The sequence below is a fragment of the Notamacropus eugenii genome, chromosome 6 (assembly GCF_028372415.1).
Source record: "Notamacropus eugenii isolate mMacEug1 chromosome 6, mMacEug1.pri_v2, whole genome shotgun sequence".
Classification (NCBI taxonomy): domain Eukaryota; kingdom Metazoa; phylum Chordata; class Mammalia; order Diprotodontia; family Macropodidae; genus Notamacropus; species Notamacropus eugenii.
Genome location: NC_092877.1, coordinates 222,998,390 through 223,023,359, shown reverse-complemented (window position 1 = coordinate 223,023,359; position 24,970 = coordinate 222,998,390). Strand labels below are relative to the sequence as shown.

Below are 24,970 nucleotides of genomic sequence, written 5' to 3'. Positions count from 1 at the left end.
TTTAGAAAAGCATTGAGATATTGTCATATCAAGTACAGTAAACAATTAAATATTAACTATTTTATTGTAGTGATAATGAATCTGAATATTTCTGTATGAAAGATGCTTATGTTTTTTGATCTATCATATAAACGAGATAAAGTTAAACATTTTTCTAAGAGTCATTTGTGCCTATAACTGATGAAACATTTTTCAGTTGAAGGTTTTTTTTCAGTCTTATTAATTTAGGGAAGTATTTTGAAGATCTAATTGTGTGCTCCTCTCACTTTCTCTCTGTATCTTTATGAAATTAAACATATATTTCTTTGCTCTTGTTGTATTTGAAATAAGTGTCTTCTTTTGATCATGGTATTTATTTTTACTTTCTTAGCATTTTTATAATAGGGACATAATCTTTTGTAAAACATTAGCCTAATGAGCATTTTACTTTTCCCATATGTCATTTTATCTTACAATTTTTTTTTAATTTTTTGTTTATTCTAAGCTTAATTTTAGGAGTATTATCTTAGGCATCCTTTTTAAATGGTTAATTTTGTTTTTGAAGAAATCATATTTGTACTTTTTTGTAGCCAAAGAGTGGGGAAATAACTCCAAGCTGTCCTCTGCTTTGTGAATTATTATATGAATCAGAATTTGACAGCCAACTCTGGATTATTTTTGACCAGAATAAGAGACAAATGGGATCAGGTGATGCCTATCCTCACCAGGTATCTTTAGAATAATTTCTCGACTTTTATTGTGAAGTGAATATAGTCACTTTACTTAATCTATGTTTTCAACATGTCATATTTACTAAAATAAGAAAAAATTGTGCTTCTGATGATACATATAAATTTATTTGAGTTACCATTACATCATTAGATCAAAGGTATCCCATAGATCAGGTTCTTAATCTGGAGTCCCCAGGCCTGATTTCAGCAAATGTATGATTTTTTAAAATTCGGATAACTTAATTGCACACATCATAATTGTTTTTCTTAGTAATGGCATGTATTTTTTATTAATTTAAACACATACTGAAAAGGGGTCCAAAAGTCTTACCAGATTTCCCAAAGGGTTCGTGTCACACACACACACACACACACACACACACACACACACACACACACGCGCGGTTAAGAAGTCTTACTATAAATAAATATAAATCAATGTCAATGTGATATTTTTTGCAGATTATCTTGTAACACCTTTATGGACCAGATGGATATATATTAGATGAATTCAGAACTGCTCATATAATCAGAACCAAAGAGTAGTTGTGAAAGAATGTTATTAAGGGACTGCCCCAGCAATCTCTCCTTTGCTCTTTTGTATTCACCATTTTTGTCAGTGACTTAGGTCAAAACATAAATAATAATCTTGTCAAACTTGCAGATGATATAAGACTTAGTAAGATAGCTAACATGGTGGAGAACAGTCAGGATCCCCAAAGTTCTTGATGGCCTAGGAGAGTGGACTGAACCCACGTTTATTTGTACTTGTCTGATTCTATCTTACTAATTGAGTCATGTTCAGAAAGCTAACTTTACAAGTAGATGATAGCAGAGAAATGACCAAAGGTGACTTGTATGAAAAAGATCTGATAGTTTAAATGGACTCTAATTGTATTCAGTGTGAATTCAAAATCACACTGTATTAATAGGAGTATAGGCCTAATTAATGGAATGAAGGTGGTGATAATTGCCCTACTTAGACTCCATTTAGAGAACTGTATTCAGTTCTGGGTACCACTTTTTAGGGAGAATGTTGATAGACTGGATTATTTCCAGGTTTTTGAGAAAATCAGAGACCATATCATTTAAGTTTCCATTAAAGGAATTAGAGATATTTTAGCCTAGATAAGAGAAGATTGACACAGTCAAATAGTTGACTCACTGTGGTGGAAGGTTTAGATTTGTTCTACTTAACCCCTGAGGGAAGAAGTAGGAAACTGGATGGAGATTACAGTAAGCCTTAATAGAAATATAATATTATATATATAATATAGCATAGAGTGTATAATACATAAAATAATATAATAATATATTATGTAATACAATGATAGTATAAAATGTAGTAAAATTACAGATAGGGCTTAAAATAAAGAAAAACCAACCTCCTAGCAGTTAGCATTTTCCTATGAAATGCTTTGCTTCATATTTCCTCCTAAAGTAGCCTGTTCTCCTTTTCATGGTTTTCCTATGGTTAACTTTAAGGAAAGCTAGATGACAACTTGTCTTGGATGTCATAGGAGGGATTCGTGAACTTTTTATACTAGACTGGATGACATCTGAAGTCCCTTCCCTGTGATCCTATGTCTCCGAAGCATTATATTATTATTCCTACAAAGTTTCTAAAATAATTCATGTTTTAGCTAAGACTAGAATTCATTCTCTTAGGCTAACATATTTGCTTGATTAATCTTTATTTCTTATAAACTCTTTTTCTTTTTGTAGTACTCTGTCAAACTGGAAAAGGGCGATTATACAGTTCGACTACAAATACGTCATGAACAAGTCAGTGATTTGGATCGTCTTAAAGATCTTCCTTTTGTTATTTCTCATAGACTGTCTAATACTTTAAGCTTAGATATTCATGAGAACCATAGTCTTGCTCTCCTTGGAAAGAAGAAGTCAAATAGTTTAACATTACCACCAAAGCATAGCCAGCCATTCTTTGTTACATCCTTATCTGATGACAAGTAAGTAATACTGAATTAATAAAGTAAGCCAAATAATTATCACACTGCTCACTTCTTATATTTCATAGATTATATTTGTAATATGTAAGGGTTTCTTTCTCTTTTCTGCCATATGTACTTTTCAGAATTCTAAGAGATGTAGGAATTATTTCATTTTGGTTCTGATTTTTCCCTTTTAAAACTTTTTTCCCTCCTTGATTTATTTTCCAGGATACCCAAAGGGGCAGGTCCAGGATGTTATCTTTCAGGATCCTTAACATTGTCAAAGACTGATCTAGGAAAGAAAGCTGTGAGTATCAATTTTACCTAATGCATATGCTATTGTAAAAAAAAAAAATCATGTTTCTCCAAAAATGTTAATTAACCCAGGCTTGTGGATAAGTCAAACAAACAAAATTAGATGTGAAAAATTTTACCACCTCCTTCATATATTATTAGTACAGCTGCTACTTTCTGTTCATATGAGTTTTAGAATTATTTGTTTGGGTTTTTTTAGGCCATTAGCCTCTACTAAATTTTGAATGGCTAAACTAAACTTGAACTTCCTGTTATATGAGTGCATTTTTTAATGGAGAAATTCAAGCTAAAGTGGTTTTAGAAAGCAAATGGAGTGTTTAAAATCAAAATCATTTTATTTCTAGATATTCTGTTAGACTAACTTAAAATTGTGGATATTGACCAAATTGTTACATTTTATTTGTTGCTTCTGAAAGTTTATTCTGAAAATCCTGTAATGTACCAGCAGGGTTTTCCCACAGTTCTACAAAACATTTTTGAAATGGAGAATTGAATAATTGAGTAGAGAAATGTAATTTAAAATATAGGCATGCTATTTCTGGATTACATTTTGTTCTTGCATGTTTTGTAAAAATGAAATTTGTTTTGCATTTTTAGCTAATACAGTTTACAGAAGCCTTTTATTTAACCGACAAATGCTGTTGCAGGCTTTCTTTTTATAGTTTTTTTTTTTTTTTTAGCTTTTCTCATCCACTGTAGTGTTATAAGATTTCTCTTCTGAAAATGACATTTCTTTATAGTCACTTCTCTGGAACATTACCCGTCAATTGCCATAATTTCATTCAATTTTAGCTTACCCTTACCCGCAAAAGCTAATCCAGCCTTTCATCATTTTGCAGCTTGATAGTATTTGCAAAAATTAAATCAGTCTTTCAGTTTCCTTATGTTGGAGTTTATGAAAGTTGTTATTGGAATGGACAGTTTTCATAAGGGTATTAACCATTTTAAACATTCCCATTTTTCCATTGACCTTGAACAGTATTTTTAGGGTTTGTTTGCACGTTAAAAAATAAAAATCTTTGCCTTGTAGTCACTTGCCTCAATTTTTGTCTTATGTGTTCTGTAGAAATAAAAGGATCAGAATCTACTAGTACAGTGCTTTTTAGAAACACTGATTTCATATTCAGACTTTATAGACATGGCTCTCAATCTGAAATATAAGGTTTATTTTTTGTCTATAGATCACTTAATTTGTTTTTAACTAGTTTGTGAAATAAAAGATCATCTTAATTAAAAAGATTTTTTTTGCCCCATTAATAAAATTCAGCAAATGAAAAATAGTTACTAGTTCTTGATTAGCGTCTGAGGCAATTGAGGATTCAAAGAAACTTGGACAACCTGTGAGATTTGCTAGTGGCTATTGTCAGATTTAATAAAATCCTGTTTTCTTTGAAGTAGAAGAAGAAAAAGCCCTCATTCAATTCAATTTTATTTTCCACCTCATTCTCATAATCATTCCTCAGCAGATTTCTAGCTTTTATGGAGTTTCTTGTTTGAAAAGGTTACTTTTCATAATTTTTCTTATTGTGAGCACCATAAGTGGTACCTTACTTTGCATGGTCCTTTTTGGGAAACAGCATATGAATAGAAATTGGGCTATTGTCATTTAAACTGGCATTAGAAAAATAACTTTGTAGAACATCTTGTGAACAAATAGTTAAATGTGATTTTCTAAGATTTATTTTGATAATCATGAATTTTGGCCTGCTTGATCTTTGAGAGAAGTGTTTACAGCCTTTGTCTTGGAATAATTACCACATAAAAGACAATTGTGCTTAAGCACATTAGTGTTAAAAATTGGAAAAAGCAGTAGTGCTTTAACAGCGTGTCAATCTTCATCACAGACTTGACACTTCAAGTAGTATAAGCCATACCAGTGGGAAGTAAATGAGACCGTATTCAGACAGAGGTGGTATCTCCATCCCGTGTAGTGTGTGCATGTTTTCTTACAGAATGTTGTTCTAACTCCCAGGGGCAGTCTGCAGCAAAACGACAAGGAAAATTTAAAAAGGTACTGAATGTCAGTTCTTGAAAAAGATATGTTAAAGCCTTTTTTTGCGTATGACTTAACGTTTTTCTGTCCGTATATCTTTTAAAACCTTCTCCTCAATTTCCTTTCCTTTTAAGTTCTACAGTTCATTGCTACTAGCCATGCCTCCTATAAACCCTGACATGCTGCTTTCCTAAATCTCTTTGAGCAGCATGAATTGCTATAAGACCCCAATTCTTTATATCTTATCTTTATGTTACTCTTCTAATCCTAGTCTTTTAAATATTCATGATGTTGAGATAGTCATATTCTAGGATAAAGTGCTCTGCTACTCTCTGTCCTTGTATAAAGCATTTCCATTGTATTTTATATTTCTAACTACATTATTCAATATTTTGACAATTTACGTGTCTAGAAAACTATAGGGAAAAAATTATCTTTTTTAAATCTATGGTCTTGACATGTATAGGTAAGGGTACAAGTTTGATTTGAGAAATTCTCTTTTGAAGGATTTAGTTTAATGAAATATTCTTAACTTTGAAATGAAATGGGATGTCAGAGAGAAGAACAGAAGTGAACCTAGCAGGAAGTAATAGCTGATGTAGAGTACCCTTTAGTTTATTATTGCTTGGAGAGCATCCCATAGGATTCAAAATCTAAGAATGGAGTAGATTGTCCCTCAAAGATCCATTGAAATGGGGAATTCTAAAATGGTCTTATGAGTCCCTGCTTATTGGAGCCACAGTGAAACCAGTAAGGAAAATTTACTTTGATGTCTTATTTTAACGAGACTGCTTTTCAAAAGGAAGTCAAAAAAGAGTTGAAAATATTGAATTTGGTGCAGAGGTGAAAAGAATCCTAGGAAAATTTTGCTAACATTGATCAGACTTTATTTCTAGCATCATAATAGTAGATTTTCTTTTTTTTCATTGATTACCCTATCACATAAAGGAGGAAACAGATAATTGAGATTTCTCAGGTTCAATCAGTAATTGACAAAAAGGAGAATTAGAATTTACATGGATTTGGCATTTTTAAAAATGTAATTCTTCTTAAAATCTTTGGAACATAAAAGTTGGGGGTCACCATTTTGTAAGAGCAAGTAAAAATTTATTAAAAACTTATTATATAACATGTAGTTGATTAGAAATTTTTTTTTCCCCGAGGATTTAGAGAAGAAAAAGTTAAGGACCAAAGACTCTATAGGCAATTAACAAATGAAAATAACCTGTAGGAGACAGGCATTCTAACTGTCCCTAACTTTTTTCTCTTGTATGTTGGACATCTTTTTGGAAGTTAATGACTTTTATTTAGATTTGGTTACTTGAAGGTAGAAGGTTACTGCTACTTAATATGGTAGCATAAAAGATGCATAAGTAGTTCAATTAGTAGAATTTATCTTAGTGAACTCTATGTGAAATGTAAGGCCCTTGAGAGATAGGCATTTCCCTTTTCTTTTTTTTAATTTGTATTCCCAGTACCTAGCATAGTGCTTAGACATAGAAGAGAAGGCTCTTACTAATCAATGCTTGTTGATTATTTACACTACACAACCAAGTTCATTGATTATGAAGAATGCTTTTTGCATCAAATAGGATTAGAAAAAGTACTGGTAACAATCAGAATTGCAGGGGGGGACCCAGAATAACAAAGCATTGTTTCTATAAGGCATCCTCTTAGATATATGGAAGATCTGTATAATGAAGCTGTTTCTTTGTACTGGAACTCCTAGAAGTGGCTCTTAACCATTCCATAGTTTGGTGGCATGGTGGGTAGATCACTGGACTTGGAGTTGGGAAGACCTGAGTTTGAATCCTTCAGATACTAGCTGTGTGACTGGGCAAGTCACTTATTCTCTCTTAGCTTCCGTTTCCTCATCTGTAAAATGAGGGTAATCATTGTAGCTTCCTCACAGGACTGTTGTGAGGATCCAATGAGAAAACATGTAAAGCACTTTGAAAACTTTAAAGAGCTATTTATACAAAAGTATGAGCTATTGTTAATACTTTTACTTCGTTACAGAGTTATGAATAATGTTTCATTGATGTTTAAAGGTCAATGAGTGATAACCTGAACCCATAAGGATGTAATTTGAGACTAACATAAATCTTAAAACCTACTAAACCCATCTCTATTTTTAGCAATTTATTTCAGTTTTCATATCTCCTACATGTTGCTTTCTCATGTGTGTTTTTGTCTCCTTTGTTCTCTCCCTGTATTTGATTTTTCCTATTTCTCTTTTTACTTTCACCCCCCCTTTTACTTGCTTTCTTGCCTTTAATGCGTTTAACTTTCCTTGAAGTTTTATAATATTCCAAGACTTGATACAATTAGTACTGTAAAAGAAAAAAATTACTAATACTGAGCTTCTCATTTTTTAGGCTCAAGTCTGCCAGAAACAAATTTATGTTATATCCAAACATTTCTAGCTTGGAGAGATATCCAGAGTATGACTTAGTCATCTATGCCCTCTGATAACACTCTAGTGTGAGACAGTTTTAGGAAACATTTATAGAAATCTTGAAAAAGAAAATTATAATATGTTTTTAAAAAATACAGTTTGAATAGCATTCCAGAAAAGTTTAGTAACCAGGTCAAAAATATTCCTTCTTGAACCATTTTTCTCATAGAATCAATGGGGGCTCCTCTCAGATCTGTATTGAGAATCTTTTCCGAATAAGAGGCCAAGAGGGTGCCTCCCTTTCGGTGGAATAGAGCACCCTCTTTGGGTTGGTGAATTTATCTAGACCAGAGGTAAGTTTGGTTATCACCCTTAATCATTTTCCCTAAGAAAGGTCATCTTCCGTTACACTGGCAAATAACTTGGGTGAGCTTATGCTTCCTTGTTTTGTGCTGATACGGAATGACTCCTGAGAACGGTTAGCTCCAGGGGGTTATGTCTTTGCTAGAATTTTTTTTTTTTTTTTTTACTATATGAATGGGAGACCTTGTTTAAGATAAAGAAGCCTTTTAGTCTTCATTTTGCTTTATGAAGTGAAATACTTCTTTGAAGGGCACAGCAGGACCTTACACTTCCTAAGCCTTCCATTCAAGTGTGTGACTGTGAAGATTATGGTCTACCTTAGAAAACCAAGCCTGTCTGCTTGTTTCCTTCTTGTGTTTATGTTTTTTAATCAAGGACATTCTTGATGGGTGCACATAGACTAGTATTTCCTTATGTCATCTCAGTCACCTTTTTTTCTTTTTTTTTTTGGTAAAAGCTCTGTCTGTAAACTTATTTATTCTTGTGAAATCTTCCTTCTCTCCTCTTTGAGCTAGCTTAAAAATAAATTCCCAATTATTTTTAACATTCTGTTACCACCAAAATGGATTTCTTCTAGATGTATTTGATTCGGGTCCAGCCATTCTGCCCGACTTCATCATCTTAAATGTGTCATTTCCATACATAACAGGTTAGGTGATGATAATGTAGTAGCATGTTTATAGAACCTTAAAGTCTGCAAAGCAATTTACACAACAACCATGAGAGATAGAACTTATTCTTGTTCCCAATTTACAGTGGAGAAAACAGGCAGACAGAAGTTTAAGTGGCTTGCCTAATGTCATACAACTAGCAAGTATCTGAAGAAGGATTTGATTACAGATCTTCCTCACTCTTAAGTCCAGTGTTCTGTCCATTGTACTATCCAAAGTCCAAATGTAGGGACTCCATTCATTAGTAGAATTTCATAGAAATGCTGAAAGATCTCTTTCATTTCACATGTATTTGTTGTTCTTCCAATTTAATCTACAAATGCTTTTGGATGACCTAGCTTAATTGGGACTAATGCCAAACTAAAAGCTTGTTTTCTCATGAACAGCTTTTCGTCATTTTGTGAAATTAAAGTGCTCATCATCTTCTGTTATCTTTTTCTATATTTAGTAAATGAATGTTTATACTGATCCCACATTGTTCTTACATGGTTGCTGTCACAGATGGGTTTGGGCTCATTTAGCTGTCTCTTTATGGCAGTTATTTTGTATTTCTTCAACCTTTTTAAAAACATGGTTATATTCAGTGCCTTCGATTATGTCCATTCCTCATTTTTCATAGTGGGTATTTGAATTGGAAGTGTTATTATAATTGGAACCAGCGTTTTCTTTCCATCTTATCTTTTCTTGTAATTTGCTATTTTGACCTTTTCACTCACTATTCAATCTAACAGCTATTCTTGGAGAAAGTGTTTACGATAAATAAGACTTCTGAATAATCTACAAGCTTTTAGACTCTTAAATTTTTCAATTTTAGACCACGTTTTCTGACATTTGTCACCATCCTTACATCTTCACAGTGAAATAACTGACAGCATAATATGTGTGGCAGCATGCCTGTTGTCTTAGTTTGAAGGACTTTGTCGAGGTCTTCATAGATTTTCCTCTGTATCTTTATCTGCTGCAGCAGATTTTGATGAGTAAAGCTGGGATACTGTTTACCATGTTTTGTTATGAGCAGTGTCAGGCAGGATGACATTGTGTCCTATAAAATGATGTTTCTTGTTGCCTCTGAGTATACAGTGAATTCAACTTCACCAAGCCTCTTGTTCACCCTTCTGAATTTTCCATTGTAAATTTTCCATTTAACTAAGGCAATTTTTGTCTTCTGGTTTGATCTCTGTTGATATTAATACATATGTGGTTCATTTCCTTGTAGGTAGCCTAATAAATTAGAATTTCTTTATAGCATCCTGTATTTCCTTTTTAACTAGTTACTACAGAAGCAGAAGATTGCCACAAAGGGTCATTTTATGATTTTTGTCTATTCCATGGTCACTGTGGTCAAAAAGAATTCACTCTTTGACTAACCTTTTGATGAACTTTTCTAATATAACTGGGATGCGTCCTGAGGCAGCAAAAAAGAAATACTTGGGGCACATTTGTTACTCTCTGCGAACAGCATTTGCAAAACCAAGTTTACTACTATACCACAATGAGGTACCAGAGTAGGCAGGGCTTTTATAGAGAAGCCACGTAATTTTTACAAATAGCAAGCAAGGGTCTATATTTGTTGTATTGTGCCTAAAAGATACTTTTGAGTTGACAGCTATAGGTAAATCTATTTTGAGTAATATTTCTTCAGAGGTCAACCAAAACAATTGACCTAATAGAAAACGTCAAGTCCTTAGTAAAGTGCTTTTATACTCTATAGCTATGTTTTTTGACTGCCTTGTTAACTGGTAGAGTGATTTCTCAAAATTTAATAAAAAATAGCTATTTCTGCTAATTGAGGGAATGAATAATTAATTTGATAAAACAAATGTAAAATGACCAAGTTTCTCTTCTGATTGGAAATTCAAGCTAATATATCTATATCTGTGTTAATATGCTATATTTTAAGTAATCATATTTTAATTTTGTTGATATGGTACTATAACATAAGATCAAATCATCTTTTTATTAATGCTGGTTTAATTTTATTTTTCTGGGTGAAAAACAGATCATCAGGCTTTAAATAAAATGGCTTCCTCCTCAGCTCCCAGGATCTGTTATAAGAGTACTTTGGCATTAATTTCTGCATTTATGAGAAAAAAAGTTTGACATTGCTATGATACATAATTCACTTCATTTTTTGTTTGTTTATTCTTTAGTTTAAAAGTTAAACAATTAGTGGTACACCTTTAGGATACCTACAATTCTGTTTTCTCTGCTTCTTACCATACTATAAAAGTCATTCTTGTGTGTACCTAAATTTGGAATTCTAGAGAATTGCCACTCCCCTAACATAGAGTCTTGGGCTTCAATCCACATCTGGGCTAGACATTTCTAGAAAGAAAATATTATCAACTTAAATTATTGCATTTTTTTTTAACTAAAACAGTTATACTGCTATACATTCCCTTATATGGGAAAGGCAATACTTATTTAGATGCATATAGACAGTTCCTGCTCATAACAATTCTTGACCACTGTAAGAGCTTCAATGTCTTCTTTTCAAGGCAAGTGTAATTTACATTAAAAAGGATGTATTGATTATAAAGCATCTGATTAGCCCAACAAGGAAAATTAAAAGCATAGTATGAAGTATTGTTCATTGCCAAAAGGTCATTTACAGTAATCATTGTTAATTATCCTAATTCTCTTCACTTGCCTGTTTTCTCTGTATGTGATCGAGCGCAGTCAGTTTATACATTTGGATATACATACGTACTTACGTGTGTGTATTGGTAAAGTTTTGGCTAACATACCTTTTAGGATCACTTAGGTTTCCCATAGTCAGATGCTTTTTAGTAAATACATTAACTATAAAATTTTTTAAGAATAAAATGATATTTTCATGAAGTTGGACCAGTTCCTGAGGGTTTCAATAAAGGAAGAAGGTAGTAAGTAGAATAAATATTAAAAAGTCAGAATTTTTAGCCAACTGGAGTAAAATGTAGAAAGCATTATTTGAATGTAATGGAATTTTTACTCAAAACCACTATATCCTATTTACCTTAATGTGAAGGGCACTACTCATAAAAATGTCTTGTTGAAAGTATAAGTTCCCTAAGTTTAAGTTACAGCACATTTTATGGTCCAGTTGAACATGTTCTTGCCTTATAATAGCTCCTTTTCCATAACATTTTAGTTTGCAGAGTGATTTACATTATTTCTTTTCTTTCATCAACCATGTGTAGCAGGTACTACAGATATTATCCACTCTTTTACAGGAGAAGATATAGGGTTGTAGAGAATAATTAATTTGTCCGAAGTCATGCATCTGCTACGTCCTAAACCATAACTAAAAACCAGGTCTTTTAACTCTGAGTCCAGTGGTTTATTACATCTTTCTGTGAAATTTTTCCCATCCTGTTCACATGCTAAAATCAATACAGTTAGTAAACTTAACAGTATACAATCAGTATCTGTAAGTTCTGTTTTCTCTACTTCTCACTGTTACAAAATAGTCATGTAAACAATACTGGTTTTTGAATAGTAGAAAGAGCCATCTAAACAAGGGTCTCAAGTTGACACTTGTGGGTAAAAAAATGGGCACAGTGTGGGAAATAGAGAAAATTAGGAAAGAAACTCAGACTGGAGAGGAAAAACTAGAACTATCTCATTGCAGAGGAAAAGGTTAACATGCTGTCACCATTTTCTCAGGCTTTATTTTTTGCTAAAAGAATTAAACGATCATTACATTTTATTGGTTGTGATAATTTCCCTATTCTGAATTTCTAATATGAAGAAATTTCCTTTGCTTCTAATTTGCTTCATTTTTGTGAAATCTGTTTTCAAATATTTTTAATATGAAAATGTTAACAGAAATTATGTAAATCAAGAGAATTCCACACATCCTAATTGCTTTTTTTATTCCCATTGTCTTTAAGTACAATACATCAGAAATCTCAGCTTTGTAATCAGCCTTGGAAAGAATTTTGCTCAGACATTTTTAGTGATTGTTTTAGTTCACCTTAATGATCTTCTTTTGCTTACATTTCCATAATAGAATTTTCTATATGTATCATTTAATCCCCCAACTTAACATCACATAACATCACAGGTACAGTACATCTAGTAAGATAGTCAAACTTAATAAACAAGTGAAGAATTTTCTCTTTTCTTTATATGAAGGTTCTTTTATATATTCTTAAGTTGTATTATATTTAGGAACATTATTAACATGAAAAGAATCCTTTTGGTTCTATCACTGCATTAGACTGGGGGCAGGGGTGGTGATATAGTGCTTGGCACCAACTAGGCCATAAAATATTAGTTAATTGTGAAAAGTGTTACAATGGATATGCTGCTATGGACTTTATATCTAGATGACCTTTCACCCCCTTCACTTGTAATCCTTTCTTAAATACTTTGCATGGAAGTCACATTTTTTTTTTTTTTTTAGCAAACTTTACTTACCTCAGTATACTATTGCTTACCCTCACATTGTTTCTCTTAGAATAGTAAAACATATTTTAGTTACATACTTAGCTGAAGGTTTTTGAGTGTGGGAAATTTAAAGTCATTATAAAATAAAAAGCTTGTAATACAGTAAAAATACTGTCTGTTGTATATAAACTGAGAAATATATTTTAACTATTTCATTTTGTATTAGGAACATCTGATATTATAGTCCAAAACTACACCTTAGCAGCCATTTTATAATGGTAGTATGCAATTTTATTTTCTGGTGAATTTATAATACTGACTTTTCAAGATTTAAGTGAATATGTATTGTTATGGTAGTTAGAATTATGGAATGTCAGTGTTGAAGGGACATATGAGGTCATTCAGTTGATAATTGTTACTTAGAATTTTTGAGGAGGGAAAGGGGAATTATAATTCTTACCTATATATATAGAATGAAATCATCCAAGAATTTTTAAAAATATGGCCCAATTCTACATATAGCTACAATTTGACCTTAATTTCAGCCTTACAAAAGCTGGGGCTATTTGTTATTTGTTTTTAACATCTTTTTCCTATTGCTAGGTAGAAAATGTAGAATTATGACACTTCCTCTTAAGCCCCCCCATCATTCCCCTCACCTTTTAACTTTTTACTCTGTGGATTCTCCTGATTGAATCTGTCTCTGATCCCCGTTAGCAAAGTATGACTAAATTTCATTTAGAATTCAGAGAAAAAAGTTTAAACTCAATGCACATGGGAATTCATGGCTTCATTTGTGGTTTCTGGAACCCTTGGATAGCCCGTTTCAGCAATTTCAACAACACACTAGCACATGAAAAGGTTGCATACGCCAAGTCATCACCAGGATGTTGTTCTTTCAAAGATTAATGTATCTACTTTGATCCAAGAAATTGATTTATATTTCCCCCACATGCACAGGATATAATCCCTGTTCATTACTACTTAATACCTGCACCAACAAAGACAAAGAATGGCAGTAAAGATAAAGAAAAGGATTCAGAAAAAGAAAAGGATATCAAGGAAGAGTTTGCTGAAGCATTGAGAGATCTTAAAATACAGTGGATGACAAAGTATGTTAATTTTTGTTTTTAATATTGCTTTAAAAGCTATATAAAGTGGAGTTCACTGGAAAGTTAATGATGACATTTGGGCACATCTTTTACTAGCTTATTCTTCTAAAATTTATCTTTTTACAATTGTGATACCCAGCAGAGACATTTTAATATATTTTCTAGCCTGTTCCTTTGGCCAAGCACATTGTAAATATTTGTTGAGGAACTAATTTCTAAATGACCCATTATTTTCTCACCTTCTAAATCAGAAAAGCTGTGATGTTAAATATTTCTGGTTTTAAAAGAAATGAAATAATGACTCTCTTCTCTTTGCAGGTTGGATACCAATGATATTTATAATGAATTGAGAGAAACCTTCCCTAATCACCTTCCTTTGTATGTTGCAAGACTTCATCAACTGGATTCTGAAAAGGTTATAAATTATTTACACTATCGATGAGTCTTGTGTTTGAAATTAATATTTATTCTTATTTTTGTGATCTGAGTTGAGTAGCATTAACCTGGAAGAAGGCAATGAATGAGTGGAGAAAGTACTTGTTCAGTGGTAGAATTTTGTAACAGATGAGACAGTGTTCTCTGTTATCTACATTAGTGGACTCTTTGAGTGTAATCACGAGTTGAACTTGTGATTTAAAAATGCTTGAACTTAGTTCTGAAAATACTTAAATTAGACCAGATCTCATAGGTGCTTGAAAGCAGATAGGAATCTGCTTAATATGTAAGACTAAAATTAGTTATAACCAACTAAAATTCTGCAGGTTTGGAGTGTGTGTGTGTGTATATATATGTGTATATATATATATAGTGATTTTATGGAGACATCCATTAGATTTAGAAAAGAAGTCTGAGATTAAAATAGGAGTCATAGATACACAGATACTAATAACTGCTGCTTTATTTCTCTTAAAAAAAGTTGGCAAGAAAATTAATTTCACTTTATTAGTTATTCTAAATAGCCTGTATGAGTAAGATAGAATAGCATGAAATAATTTAAACTGTTCATCTTCAGTTCCTTAGGTATAAAATGAAGGAATGGGCTTAGATCTAGGCCTGCAAGATTTCTTCAGTCTCTCTATCCAGTGATTATATTTTATGAGCATGGTTATTTTACTAATACTCCCATAATTCCTTTCACTGCCTCCTCAAAAAGGAATTATTGCTGTTTAGTTTATAAGATAAAGACATTTTCTTTGATATAGAGGAGTGGTTTAACTGGTTTCCCCCAGCCAACTGTGTTAGTCATTCCCTCCCTAATCTTCTTATCAGATCCTGAATGTAAACAAGGTAAAAAGGAAGTGTTAGCTTTAGTGATAAAGGCATTGTGGAAGTACTTTAAAATTTGAGCCAAATTTTTTAGAGGCAAAAGATTATGGAAGTACTTTGGGTACTTTAGAGGACAGCCTCCAGAGTTCCATATTCCATGTTTACACATGGTTTGACTTCTAGGTTTGTGTGTTGCACTTCTTAAATGGCTGAGACATGAGAAATGAGGCATTGAATGTAAATAAACATGTTTCAGTGTACAGACACATGAAATTTTACCTTAAAATTCCTTACTTTTTCTTTTCCCCACCTTAGGAACGAATGAAAAGACTTAATGAAATTGTTGAAGCTGCAAATGCTGTTCTCGCTCACATAGACCAAACAGCTCTAGCAGTTTATATTGCAATGAAGACTGATCCCAGGCCTGATGCTGCTACTATAAAAAAGTACCTGACCAGTAAATACTCTTTCTTGCATCTCATTTTTAATCACTTAAAATGGGGTTTAATGCTTTTTAAGAATATAGAAAATGAAAAAAAATATTAGATTTTGCAACTTCTAGTATCTCTGTGTTCTTAACTTTTGAGGGTCTAGTGCCATAAGCTATTTGTGATATAAGAGAAATGATAATATAGTAATCTTTATTTTCTGATCTGTCAGGTTATTTTTTTTTTTTGATCTATCAGTTGATGTTGGTGGGGATAGTATATTGGAATATAAATATACTTTCAAGTATATGAGCATGAAGAAGGAGCTGTGGGATAACATTCAAGCACTAATAGTCCATTTGGGATTTCAGTAGCTGCTTGTTCAGAATTTAAAATTTATTCCATGCCTAGATGGTGACATTAGCTAAATTGAATTAGTAAAGCATAACTTGCTTGAAGAATTCAGTCTAAATTTACATGATCATTTTAGCAGTCTTAGATTTGAAAGAAAGAATTCCCTTGCACAAATTCCCAGAGCACTATTCATCCTGCCTCTGCTATAAGTTTTCCAGTTTTGGGAAACCATGTCCTTTCTGAGGCAGTTCATTCTAATTTGAGAACATAGTTAAGGTTTTTCTTTTGTTTTAAACCCAAATCTGCTTCACTTTGACATCCCTCCCTATTGCTTCTCTGAGACCAAGCAGAACAATCTTAATTCTGCTTTCATGTAGCAGTTTTTCATGTTTGAAGAAAATTCTCATGTCCCTGATAAAATATTTTCTTCCCTAATTGATTCCTACAAAGCCTAGCATTACGCCCCCTCTACCTTTCACTGTCCCGGCTGCCATCTTGAATGTGCTGTACTCAGTCAGTGTTCTTCTTGAAATGTGGTGCCTCAAATTCAGTGGAGTTATAGATTTAGCCTGGCTGCTGAATAAAAAGGAACTGTGAATATTTAGATTAAATAATAGATGATTAGGTTCTTCTTAAGGAGAGGAAAACTAATTGTGTGACTTGGAGAAAGTTATTGAGTCTCTCTGGGCCTTAATTTTCTTAATTGTAACATGAGGTTGATTGGACTAAGTGACCTGAGGTCCTTTCCAACTGATTCTGTGATGATTTTGTTGCACTTGGGTTTTAATGTAATTTGGGGGAAGAAGGACGGGAGAAGAAAGATATGGTTATTTTTCAGCAATTTTTTCAATTAAATGAATTCTCCATGTGCTTAGAAATTATTTTTTAATAATCAACCATGTGTCAGAACTCATGCATGGTACCATATTTGAAATTATCGAAAAATGCCAGCTTTTCTTGTTGTTAGTCTCAAATGACTAGCTAAATAACAGTGACATGAAGTTTGAATCTGGGGCTTTAGGTTACATTTAGGGTGATTTCATCAGGCAGTTAATTTTTTGTGGTGGTAAAATGTCTTGCAATGTGATCATGAAAACAAATTATTTAGTTTACCTGAGTTGTCTTAAAAGATTGCATAGAACGTAGAGCAACGTTACAATATTTAATGTTCTTCCCCCTGCCCTTGTCTTTTTCATGCGTTCATGATAAAAAAAAAAATTGAGTAGAAAAGAAAAGCCTAGAACCATGTTTTTGCTAGACAGTTAATTTTAGCTATCACTGTTTTCAGGCTTTACTTTTTGAGTTCTGTCTTACCCAAATATAAAGATACCTTAACTTAAATAACATGTAGCAGTCAGTCAGTAAACATTTATTAAGTACCAACTAGCAGGCACTATGCTAAGCACTAGAGATACCAATAGGAAAAAGAAAGATTATCCCTCAAGTTTACAATCTAATGGAGTCAGTCACTTCCCAAAAGGAAGCTGAAAAGGTGGGGAGGGAGACAGAAAAGGAAAGGTTCTTGACATTTGGTCGTGGTAGACAAGTCAGAAGAGTCTCAAAATAGTGCAGCCAAATGAGAAATAAGGAGATTTTATGGCTTCTATCCTCTAATAAAAGGAGCTGAGGGTAATGATGAGGTATGAGTGCCAAAGTTTTCCAGTATGGTTCTTGGGGCATCGTGAATCAGTCAGTATACAATAGTTCACTTGGTTTTTATTTAATAAAACGAAAGTCTTATTTTTTGGTGCATAATAGTTATGACTTGCAGAAAATAGGTTAGCTTCATTTTAGTTTTAGGCAACTTTTAGGAAACTTCACTGTCAGTTTTTTTTCCCCTCTTAATTTGCAGTGACATGGACAAACAAAAATCTACATTAGTAGATGCTATTTGTCGAAAAGGATGTGCGTTGGCTGACCAGCTTCTTCAGTTGCAAGCTCAAGATGGGGCTATTTCATCAAGTGACGCAGAAGGAAAGGAAGAAGATCGAGAGAGCTGTTTAGTTTCTCTTACAGAGACTTTCTGGGAAACCACAAAATGGACTGACCTGTTTGACACGAAGGTAGTTTTTCAGTATTTCACATTTTTGTTTTCATTCATTGCCGAGTAGTCCATTGCCTCCTGCCTACCTCCCAAAGTGTATTTTCCTGATCATCTACTGTTGACTGCCTTATCTGTTCAGTTATTCTTTCACTGCTGAACTTACTGCATGGCTGAACTCGCACCAGATGTTAAAGTAGGCTGTATGCTAAAATACTGGAAATAGGGCTGTAACCATCCTGAGAAGACTCTGCATTCTCTTTAGAAAAGTTTTTTGGTACTCCTTGGTTGGGAGATGGAAATTTTGTAAATCACATTAACCTTAAAAAAAAAACCAAACTGAGAATATTTATAGTTTTTAACATAAGCAAATATCAGTATAGTCAAAAACTATAGAAAGTTCTAGGAATTATTGTAATCAGCTTTACCTTTTATAAAATTAAAATTGCTAAATGTAAGAATTTTCATCTTTAAAAAAATGGCTACATTTGTATCCAAATGATGATTCTGTTTCCTATTTGCTTTTAATTGTGTGACTTCTAAACTTCACCAACAGAGATCTTTTTTCCGTTTTCCAATTTTTGAAAACTTTTTTATTTAAAGTTTTGAGTTCCAAATTCTGTCCCCCCTTTCTTTCCTTTCCTATTTCCTCCCTGAGATGGTAAGCAGTCAAATAAAGGTTATATATATGTAGTTATGTAAAACATTTCCATATTAGTCATTTTGTGTAAGAAGATGTGAATAAAGGAAAAAAAAGAGTTAAAAATAGCGTACTTCAGCCTGTATTTGGTCAATACCAATTCTATCCCTGGAGGCAAATAATATGCTTCATTATTAGCCCTTTGGGATTGTCTTGAATCATTGCATTGATGAGAATAGCTAAGTTATTTACAATTTATCCGGCAATATTGCTGTTACTTTGTACAACATCCTCCTGGTTCTGTTCACTTCTCTGCATCAGTTCATCTAAGTCTGTCCAGGTTTTTCTGAAATTATCCTGCTTATCATTTTTTATAGCACAGTAATACCCATTGCAATCATATACCACAGCTTTTTTAGCCATTTCCCAGTTGATAGGCAACATCCCTTTGATTTCCAATTCTTAGCCATCACGTAAAGAGCTGCTATAAATATTTTTGTACATTTTTTTCCCTTTTTTTGGATGTCTTTGTAGTGATATTGCTGGATCAAAGGGTATATACAGTTTTATAGTCCTTTGGGCAAATGCTTTCCAGAATGGTTGGACCAGTTTGCAACTCCACCAACAGTGCATTAGTGTCCTAGTTTTCCAACATTCCACATTTTCCCTTTTTGTCATATTAGTCTCTCTGATAGATGTGAGATGGTACCTCAGAGTTGTTTTAATTTGCATTTCTCTGATCAGTGGTGATTTAGAGCATGTTTTTTTCATACAACCTGTCATCTTGGGAAATAGTTGAATGGATTTGATCTATGTGATAGACTTCAGAATCTAATTACACTTCCTAATGCCTAACTTCTAATTTACTTCCCATATTATTTCAGTGTTTGTTTTTAAGGCATACTAGAATTGAATTTCTTAATTCAGATCAACCAACTGATAAAAATCACTTACTAAAATTATCTGAAAAGCAACCAAAATGTTTGGTGGATTTTTTTTGGGGGGGGGGGGCTATCTTATTTAACAAGGGGAGCATTGGAGGAGGCTTTTTGTAAAATTAGTAAAAAAAATTTTTTTGGAGTTTGGGATTCACAGAAGCTCTAGACAGTTGATAAAGGAGTTGACAAGTGAGTCCTCTGAAGTGGATTATTTGACTTCTTAAACCAAGAAATATTAATTTTAAAAATCTGGAAGAAAAATTATGGACTAGCATACATTACATATTGTATTAACGTATTAACATTACATAACATGCAAACATATTTTCCAACTTCTTGTGGATAAAACCATTTACTCCTTGTTAACTGTTTTATGGAGAACTCACATGGGACAGGTGACCACATGGTGGCCAGAACAAACGCTACAAGGACACTCTTAAGGTCTCTCTCAAGAACTTTGGATTTGACTATGCAACATGGGAGACCCTGCCACAGGACCGGTCAGCATGGCGTGCCCACATAAGAAAAAGTGCTGTGCTCTTTGAGCAAAGCAGAATTGAGACAGCACAAAGTAAATGCAGGATGCGCAGATTTGGGGTATCCACCCCACATATTCACATGGACTATCTGTGCCCAACCTGTGGTAGAGCATTCCGAGCTGGTGTTGGTCTGATCAGCCACAGTTGGACACTGAAATTTCACTTTATCATGGTGATGTCATTTTGGTCCTCTTTGAAGACAACAACCAACCAGCTACCAGTAACCAAATACCAGCCTCCCTCACTGAGTAAATACATAAAATGGGAACAGAATTTAATTCTTGGTGCAGAATTTTATTTTATTCTGGCCTAATTATTTAATATTTTTTTGAACATATTTTCATTAACTTTTAAAGTTTTAAGAATGTTGACTTATTTAGCATTATTTAGTTCATGGATCTCAAAAGCTACAATACATTCAGTTATTTTTCCTTTTTGTCCTTAAGTTCAGTAGTAATCTAGAGAATTTGGTTTTTTTGGACATCCTTATGAATATTATTGTTTGTTGACTTTTATCTCTGTAGTATTATTAAACCTTAAATATAATAATCCATATTTGCTTCACACCCATGAGTTTATAAAGTATTTTCTCCACAGTAACTTTGTGAATTAAGTAATAGAGATTTTCTTTAGAACTGAGGTTTAGAAAAGGTTGGGTGTCTTACCCATGGTCACTCAGATTGTCTAAGGCCTATTTCCTCCTAGAGGTAGTTGGGAGCCCCTGGCGCTCTGCGGGCAGGGGAGTGATGGAGCTGGATTTGAGGAGGAGAAAGACACCCCTCCTCTCTCTCTCTCTCTCTCTCTCTCTCTCTCTCTCTCCCCCCCCTCTCCCCCTCTCTCAAGCTTCCTCATATTTGATAGTTGCATTATTCTACATGTGCTGACTTTACACATTTTCTTTTATGTGTATTTGTTACCCACCTAATAACGTAAAAGTTCTCTGACAACAGGCACTGTTTTATACTTTTGTCTTTGTATCCCTAGCACTTAACAGGTGCTTCATGAGTGCTTTATTGATTAATTGGGAAGAAAACATTAATAGGACTGTATCCTAAGTTAAGGAGATTTGTGAGTATCTCTTGTGTAGTCATAGGATTTTAGTGCTATAAAGGATTGTAATGCCTTAATTTTATGGGTTGGGAAACAGATTCAGATGATATTTTTTTCTAAAGAAAATGCACTGATTTAGTAGCATATAAGCAAGATTAGGTCCTAGGTCTCATCACTCTCAGTGAAATAGTCTTAAAACTCTACTGTACTTCATACACTGTTTATCAGTTTCCCTCAAAAACCGTTTTTGTTTAGCTTTAATAGGAATTTGACAAGTAAGGCATATCTTTCCAGTAAGGGGAGATAATAGGTACATACAAAATTGATACTAGGTGTTTTGGGCAGGAAAGCACTGAGCAGCTAGTGAGAAGCAGGAAAGTCCTGAAGTAGAAAGTGGTGTTTGAATTGAATCTTGAAGGAGTCTAGAAGTCCTGAGAGGTGGAGGGTCACATGTGAGACATGACCTGTAAGAAGACCACTCTGTCTAGATCGTGGTCTACACAGAAAAAAAATAATGTCTAATACACCTGGGAAGGCAGGCTGGAACTGGTTGGGATGCTAAAAAAGAGTTTTATGTATTTGATATCAGAAGAATGGAATTATCTAGTCACACCTCAGCTTTGGAACATCCCTTTGGCATGTGTTTGGGGCAGCTGGGTAATGCTGCCAGTGCAGGAGTCAGGAAGACCTAAGTTCAAATCTCACCTCAGACGCTTGATACTCCCTAGCTGTGTGACCTTGGGCAAGTCATGTAACCCCAACTGCCTCATTCTGGGTCATCTCCAGTCATCCTGATGAATATCTGGTCACTGGATTCAGTTGGCTCTGGAGGAGAAGTGAGGCTGGTGACCTGCACAGCCCTCCCTCACGCAAAACAAAGTCAAGTGCCAGTCATGTCATCATTTCTCTGATGGCATGGTCTTCTTCAACAACGAAGGACAAGCACACATTGGCATGTGTGTAAGATAAATTGGAAAGAGGAGAAAAAATTGTAAACTCAGGAAATTACAGCAGTCATCCGGACGATTGATAAAGGAGTTGACATGTGAGTGAAGAAAAGGAGGCAGATATGAGATGTTGTGGGATTAGAATCATCAAGATGGTACTTGTTTAAGGGAAATTACTAGGACAAAAAGACTCCTAGCAAAGGAGGGTTAACAGCCAAGAGACTGTCTGTGACTAGGGTATACCTAGCCAAATGACCCTTGACGAAGCAAGGAGCTTCGTAGAGAACTGCTTGAGCAGCAACTCGAAGTAGCCCTCTCTCCATGTCTTTGGATTATGATTTTACCCAGCCATGCCAGAAATTTGCCCTCTTTTTTTCTCATTGGCAGAGGATCCTGGGATGAAGAAAATGGTTATCCATTGATTTATGAGGTGTTAGGGATTGTTTCATTGAATGAGTTTTTCTTTGTGTTATGGTTTAATTGAATGCTTTATTTCTGGGAATTTACCTGATCTTTGAGTAAAGTACATATCTGATTGGGGCTTAAGATGATTATTTCCCTTCCCGCCAACTCATGTGTACTATAGGGGAATAAGGTAGCATGGGAGAACCTCATTACACTTAAATATGGTTTAATAGTGTATTGATTTTTCAATTAAATTCGTGACAACTTTATAGCCCTGCCAACTTGTAGCTGATGGTTCATAAATAGGTCTTAGAGTCTTAATAGTTTTGCGTCAAAAGGTCTATGTACGACCTGATTTTTATTTTCATACTACTGTTCCCGTTACATGTGTGTATATGTATGTACATACATATATTATGTAATAAATATGTAATATGTACCCAAATACATATGTCCCTTCAGCAGTTTGATTATCTTGTTTTTATCATATAGTTATTTTTAGATGAAACTTAATGAGTTATTATTTGCTATTTCTTTCCTTTAAACTAGCAGGTCAATTTGAAATATTTAAATATATTGAAAATTAGATACAAGAGGTGCATTAATTGTAGATATTTAATTTTTTTTTCCAGATTATGAATTCATAGGCTTATAGTAAAGGTTGCTCTTAAGAAGAATCTTTTCACTGGGTATGGTGGTACATTCCTGTAATCCTTGCTTCCACTGAACCTTGGGGTGGGTAGATTGCTAGAGCTTGAGAGTTCCGAGCTGGAGCAGGCTAAGCCACCACATCTGGCACCAATACGATGTTGCCTCAGGAGCAGAGGGCCCACTCACTTGTCTAGAGAAGGGTGAACCAACACAGGTTGGAAATGGAACAGATCAAAACTCCCATGCTAATCAATAATGGCCTATGAATGGCTTTTGCATTTCCAGCAGAGAAAAGATAGGGACACTGAGTTTCAGAAAACATGGGTAGGTAGAGAAATATCAATTTTTCTTTTAATAAAATATTCTAATGTGTAAATTATATGCATTTTGTGATTCTACCTTTTGAAGCTATGAATTTTTTTTAAAAATTTAAATTTAGTACCAGCTAAATCATACTGTAATTTCCAATATTATATTTATGGTATCACAGACGTTTAAGTTTTCAGTTAAATTATGTCTGTTTACCTATTGTAGGTTCTGACATTTGCATATAAACATGCATTGGTAAATAAAATGTATGGGAGAGGCCTCAAATTCGCAACCAAACTTGTGGAAGAAAAGCCAACTAAAGAAAATTGGAAAAATTGTATCCAAGTAAGTAATCACAAAAAAATGTTAATAATCTGTCATTAGTATGTGACCATTGGGAAAGACAACTAAAATCTTTGTTGAAATAATGATTATTTTCTATGAATTAAAACTTTTTACACTATATTTAGACAACCTGTCATAAAATGGTCATATCACATGTGATGTATAAAAACCATTGGTGGTATAAAAACGAAATGCGTTGTAAATCATAAGAGAATTTCTTTTCCAAATTTAAAAAGGCTTTTTAAAAATCAAGGAAAACTGCATTTAGTCTTACTATGCTATAAGAAAGGTATTGACTTTATTTGGAATTTTAATATAGGAATTAATGTTTTTTATTTATTAGAAATAAAATATTTTTCACTTGATAAAATGGGGTGAATTTTTTAAAATGGGTATTAACTGAAAAAATACTTAAACCTTAAGGATTCATACTTGATATTTAGTTCTTTAATGGAAAACATTATCATGGTAGTATTTTTTTTTTACACAGATAAGTATATAAAATGGTTTTCTGAGCATATTGGTAATTGAGTATGGGAGTATGGTGAATATATTAATACTTACAGAGAGGATTTAGGTTTCATTTTAATTCTTTAGTTATTTGTGTAATGATCCATGTTCACAAATAATGTGAATGGAATCATCAGTGCAGGGAAATTTCAATCAAGTTAACATGATGAGGGGACAGTCTGGAGTTTTTAAAGTAAAGTATTTACTTGTTAAATTTATCTATTAAATTATTTATTATTCAAAATTATTATCACTTAAATTTATTTATTTAATAAGGTGTTATTTATTTACTTATTAACTTATTTATTTCAGTATTTTTATAATAAATAACAGCAAATATAATCTTGAAAAGTTAGATAAAATTTCCACTAACTATATAATTAGAGGTAGATCCTATGGAGAGCCTTTTAAAAAAAAAAAAAAGAAAATGAGAGATTACATTAGTCCTTTCTTCATAGAGCTATTACTCTCTCCCCTCACTTTAAGGACTATGTAGCAGTCCTTGATACAAAAGATTTTATATTAACCTACATTTCCTTGTACTGAAGAATTCAGTAAAGACATTGTCTAAAAATTATTAGTAATTATATCTTTACATAAAAATAATTCTTTTTTATATGTTAAGGTATAATGACAAAAATTTAAAGCACTGATTTCAAGTG

The 24,970-nt window shown here is 33.3% G+C and overlaps 1 protein-coding gene across 5 annotated transcripts in view; it reads left to right on the top strand.

Annotated features, from left to right (window-relative positions):
* The window catches only part of TPP2 (tripeptidyl peptidase 2), a 96,621-nt gene that overhangs the window by 68,598 nt on the left and 3,053 nt on the right, over positions 1 to 24,970 (top strand). For 2 of the 5 annotated variants that reach the window (XM_072622022.1, XM_072622021.1), the window contains exons 21-29: positions 570 to 707; positions 2,436 to 2,680; positions 2,891 to 2,969; positions 4,950 to 4,988; positions 13,734 to 13,885; positions 14,204 to 14,300; positions 15,467 to 15,597; positions 17,786 to 17,996; positions 23,679 to 23,798. In XM_072622022.1, coding sequence (XP_072478123.1) covers positions 570 to 707; positions 2,436 to 2,680; positions 2,891 to 2,969; positions 4,950 to 4,988; positions 13,734 to 13,885; positions 14,204 to 14,300; positions 15,467 to 15,597; positions 17,786 to 17,996; positions 23,679 to 23,798 — 1,212 coding nt within the window. Of the gene's footprint in view, positions 1 to 569; positions 708 to 2,435; positions 2,681 to 2,890; positions 2,970 to 4,949; positions 4,989 to 13,733; positions 13,886 to 14,203; positions 14,301 to 15,466; positions 15,609 to 17,785; positions 17,997 to 23,678; positions 23,799 to 24,970 lie in introns of all 5 variants that reach the window. The other 3 variants (XR_011969885.1, XR_011969886.1, XM_072622020.1) reach the window with 3 other exon arrangements.